Below are 4,395 nucleotides of genomic sequence, written 5' to 3' on the forward strand. Positions count from 1 at the left end.
GTGTTAGCCAGGATGGTCTCGATCTCCTGACCTCGTGATCCGCCCGTCTCGGCCTCCCAAAGTGCTGGGATTACAGGCTTGAGCCACCGCGCCCGGCCTTATAATTTTTTAAATAGAAGCAGGCTCTTGCTATGTTGCCCAGGCTGGCCTCAAACTCCTGAGCTCAAGTGATCCTCTGGCCTCAGATCCCCAAAGTGCTAGGATTATAGATGTGAACCACCCTGCCTGGCTGTTTTTAAAGTGTGCCCCAAACAATCCTGGACTCCTCCTTACCTTCAAGAGATGGGTCATCATCATAGATTGGTTTTGCTGAACCAGAAAAGAAGAGTTCGATATTCTTCTCAATGAGGCCGGTGTCGATGGGACACAGGTGGCCATGTTTACAGTACACGCTGGACAGGAAACAAAGCATACGCTTACCAGCTAAGCCATGAAGGTGGGTCTTGGTGCAGACTTCAGATCAGGCACGAAGCAAGGAGACAATGTACAAGTCCAACACTCTTTTTTTGTTTTTGAAACAGTCTTGCTCTGTCCCCTAGGCTGGAGTGCAATGGCGTGATCTCGGCTCACTGCAACCTATCCGCCTCCCGGGTTCAAGTAATTCTCCTGCCTCAGTCTCCCGAGTAGCTGGGATTACAGGCCTGCACCACCATGCCGAGCTAATTTTTGTATTTTTAGTAGGGACGGTGTTTCACTACGTTGGCCAGGCTAGTCTTGAACTCCTGACCTCCAGTGATCTACCTGCCTCGGCCTCCCAAAATGCTGGGATTACAGACTGAGCCACCACGCCCAGCCCCAACATTCATTTTTTTGGTTGCGGGAACACTAAATTAAGACAGTGTTCTATCACCCGGAGTGTCTACCTTATTCTCGCACCTAAGCATCAAGAGTATGTGTGTCTGTAAGAGCAACACCAAAAGATCAGTCAGACTTACAGTGTGGGAAATACTGGTTTCTAGAACAGTTTCCACTATGCAGTGTAGCCACCATATCTATTCAGCTGTAGAACATTTCCGTCACTCAGATGTTAATAAAGCCTCATTCCCATCAAGTAGCAGTCACTCTCCAGTCTCCTCCCAACCGGCCCTCAGTCCCCGCAACCACCTGCTTTCTATATCTATGAATTCACCTATTCAAATACCTCATATGGTTAATTTTATATTACACGAGTCAGACCTCAATTTAAAAAAGTAATAAAGCAGGTTATAGAGCAGTGTGAAAAGGGATGTGGGAGAGAAGGACTTCTGCCTCCTTTTGGGCATAAATCTCAACACAGGGAGGGCACCCGTGACCCCACTGTCCAGATGCCCCTTGACATTTGGGAGCAGGTTCCTTATTGAAGACAGAGAGGCAAGATGTCAAACTTAAGGAAAAAGACATGAACTGGGGGTTCTGCTTATGAACCTGCTCATCTAGGCACAAGGATCACCCTTCCCCGGCCAGAGGTGCTGGGCTATCCTCAGAGCCCCCATATGGAGCCTGCACAGGTCTCTGGAGAGCACCCCTCCACCACACTCACCAGGCTTAGTGCCTTGAAAACCAGAAATGCTCAAACAAAAAACTGAACACCTCCTGCGGGGGCTCCCCTACCGCGTGCCAGGCATGGCAGACAGAATAGGTGGCAGCCCTGCCCTCAGGATGTAAGGCCCAGAAGAGGAGACAGATAGATGAAGACAGCGTGGATCAAGGGAGATCAAGGGAGGGCCTACAGAAGAGGGGGTCCCGCTCCCTGCTGCACAGGTGGGCTGGAGGCTCTCTCCATGGGGAGACATGGGAGAGAAGTTCTAAGTCCTAGGCAGTGGCAGGACCCACTGATTCGCAGGCCAGACCCCACCCATGAGTGGCTTCTATCCGCCACTTTCAGGCCAAGTACAGCAGCATGGAGAGTCCCTAAATAACCCAGGCAGCCCAGCTCCAGTGGACAGAAGGCATGCGACTCCTGTAAAGTGTCCTCCAGGCCACCATCCCACGCTCCAGGAACAAATCTATGATAGATCTCAATTCAGGGAGGAAGCTGAGACATCAGGACTCTGGCAGCCCCAGCCCCAGGCTCCCCTGAGCCTTTGTCCTGATGAAGGCCAGAGTGAGGCCCTGGGGCATGGTAGCCAGCTCTGCCCACCACAGCACACCTCACTCACACCAGCAGGCAGAGGTGTGTGGCCCTGCTTTGGGCAAGGCCTGGGGGGCTAGCAGTTGCTGGTGGGTGCAACAGCATCTTGGTCTGGATCGGGATCCCATAGAAGGAGAGGGAGGGGAACAACCATCAGCCAAGCACAGGGAGCATGTGGGTGCCCTCCCAGTGGGCGCAGGAACCGCTGCCTGTGGGTGTTTCCAACAGGGGTCCCCAAGGCACTTCCCCCTCCTCTTCACAGAGAGGGAAAACACCACCCAGGCCTAGAAGGAGGCAGGGCTGTTCCTAGAGCTGAGGCATTTCCCACGAAGAACAAGGTGAAGCCCTGTAGGGTGACTGCACCCACAGGGAGAGGGAGCAAAATGGGGCTGGGGATGCCTGAGAGCAAGGGCCCTCTGCCCACTCAAGAGCTGACGTAAGCCTCGGTGAAGGTAGGGGCCGGACGCCAGGCACGTTCCCTCAGAGGACACGAGAGTCAATGCTGAGGTCTGCAAGGCCCTGTGTGGCCCAGCCCCAACCCACCACCACACCAGGCTCGCCATTCACCTTCCACAGCTGGCACAGGCCCCTCCGAGCCCTGGTAATCACGCCCCCTTCTACCTAGGGTGCCCCACCCTGGCCATCCCCTTGGCCTCTTCTCTCGCAAGGTCTTTACTGAAATCATTGCCTCTCGCATCTTCACAGACCTTCCTCCTCACACTCTTTCTCTCTACATGCAACCAGGCTTTTTAAAAATCTGTCGTGGCTGTGACTACCCGAAAGGTATCACCCATTTTTGGCTCCGTGAAGGCAGGATCTGAGCAGCTATATCGACACCCAGATCACTGGTACCTAGCACAGAGCAGGCCTTCATCTAAGCATGTGACCCTCAGGATGTAGGCAGAATGGAGGGGCAATATGTGCAGTGTAAAAACCCAAAAATCAAACCAAAAATCAGCAAAGCTCTACTGTCCCTTCACCGGTTTTCCATGGTGGCTCTTTGAGATGGAGTCTTGCTCTGTCGCCCAGGCTGGAGTGCAGTGGCACCATCTCAGCTCACTGCAACCTCCGCCTCCAGAGTTCAAGAAATTCTCCTGCCTAAGCCTCTCGAGTAGTTGGGATTACAGTCGCGTACCACCACACCCGGCTACTTTTTGTATTTTCAGTAGGTTTCGCCATGTTGGCCAGGCTGGTCTCAAACTCCCGACCTGAAGTGATCTGCTCACCTCGGCCTCCCAAAATGCTAGGATTACAGGCATGAGCCACCGCGCCCAGCCCTCCAAGGTGGCTCTTATCCACGAAGTGTTAGCTTAAGACATGTTGCAGGTCAGGCCCTAAAAACCATAATCTTGAGCCTGTAGACGCCTCTGGGGAAGCGCCTCCTTCCACGAAACACACACACACACACAAAAGTACACTTACCTGAAGCAAGTCAGTTTGTGCTGGGGAAGTGCCTCATAACTCTCAAAGCCAGACTCGTTGGCATCAAAGATGGACAGCTTCTCATTTGTCAACATCTGTGGCTCATCCACCTGAAGGACACGGGGCCGGTGAGCAGAGGGACGAGGGACGAGCAGAGGAAGGCTGGGAAGAGAGCTGCACGTACCGCGTCTGGTGGGTGCTGCCCATATTTGAGGTCAGGGTCATCCAGGTACTGCCCGCACTGAATGCACTTGGGAGGGTGGGTCTGTGGGAGCAAGAACACAGATGATGGCGCTCAGAGAGCCGCTCCCAGCCGCCTCGTGAGCACCGCCACCAGCTTTATTCCCAGCAGACATTTACCTTGGAGTTCACGACTGTTTTGGCGCGAGCCATTTTTTTCTCCGTTCTGGGGGGAAAAGCACAGCATCGTTTAATTGTTTCAGAAAATATCAAAATCGCCCCTGTGAGGTTTCTGCCTGAGGCGCCTGTGGCACATGAAGCCACCGGTTGCGGCAGTGAGGCCCAGGCGCGAGGTCACAGTGGCTCTTCACCGCAGGGGCGTCCTGCCTGACGCATCTTGGTCCTATGTTCACCAACCCAATCCAAAATGAGCCTAAGGTTGCTCCCCAAGGTTGCTCTGGCAATTACTAAAACCTTTCCCTTTTGTTCTAGAACCATCATTTTAACATTAGCATCTGCTTTGGATAATGCCAAGAATAAATTCTTACGGTTCTTTGGGGGTCGTTTTCCGTCTCTTCTCCTCCTACACAGGGAAAACAAAAGAGGATTAAAGGGTAAGAGTGTTTCACACCCAGATAGTGCTTCGGTGTTAAGAACTTTGTATAAGTGATTATCATAAAACA

The 4,395-nt window shown here is 52.9% G+C and overlaps 1 protein-coding gene across 1 annotated transcript in view; it reads right to left on the minus strand.

Moving 5' to 3' along the window:
- DNMT1 (DNA (cytosine-5-)-methyltransferase 1) overlaps positions 1-4,395 on the minus strand; it is an 86,644-nt gene that overhangs the window by 41,538 nt on the left and 40,711 nt on the right. The window contains exons 13-17 of the mRNA XM_011994993.1: positions 4,261-4,295; positions 3,893-3,938; positions 3,717-3,797; positions 3,533-3,642; positions 254-392 (exon numbers count right to left, since the gene is read on the minus strand). Of these exons, the coding sequence (XP_011850383.1) occupies positions 254-392; positions 3,533-3,642; positions 3,717-3,797; positions 3,893-3,938; positions 4,261-4,295 (411 nt within the window). The remainder of the gene's footprint in view (positions 1-253; positions 393-3,532; positions 3,643-3,716; positions 3,798-3,892; positions 3,939-4,260; positions 4,296-4,395) is intronic.

This window comes from Mandrillus leucophaeus, unplaced genomic scaffold, assembly GCF_000951045.1.
Source record: "Mandrillus leucophaeus isolate KB7577 unplaced genomic scaffold, Mleu.le_1.0 Scaffold112, whole genome shotgun sequence".
NCBI lineage: Eukaryota > Metazoa > Chordata > Mammalia > Primates > Cercopithecidae > Mandrillus > Mandrillus leucophaeus.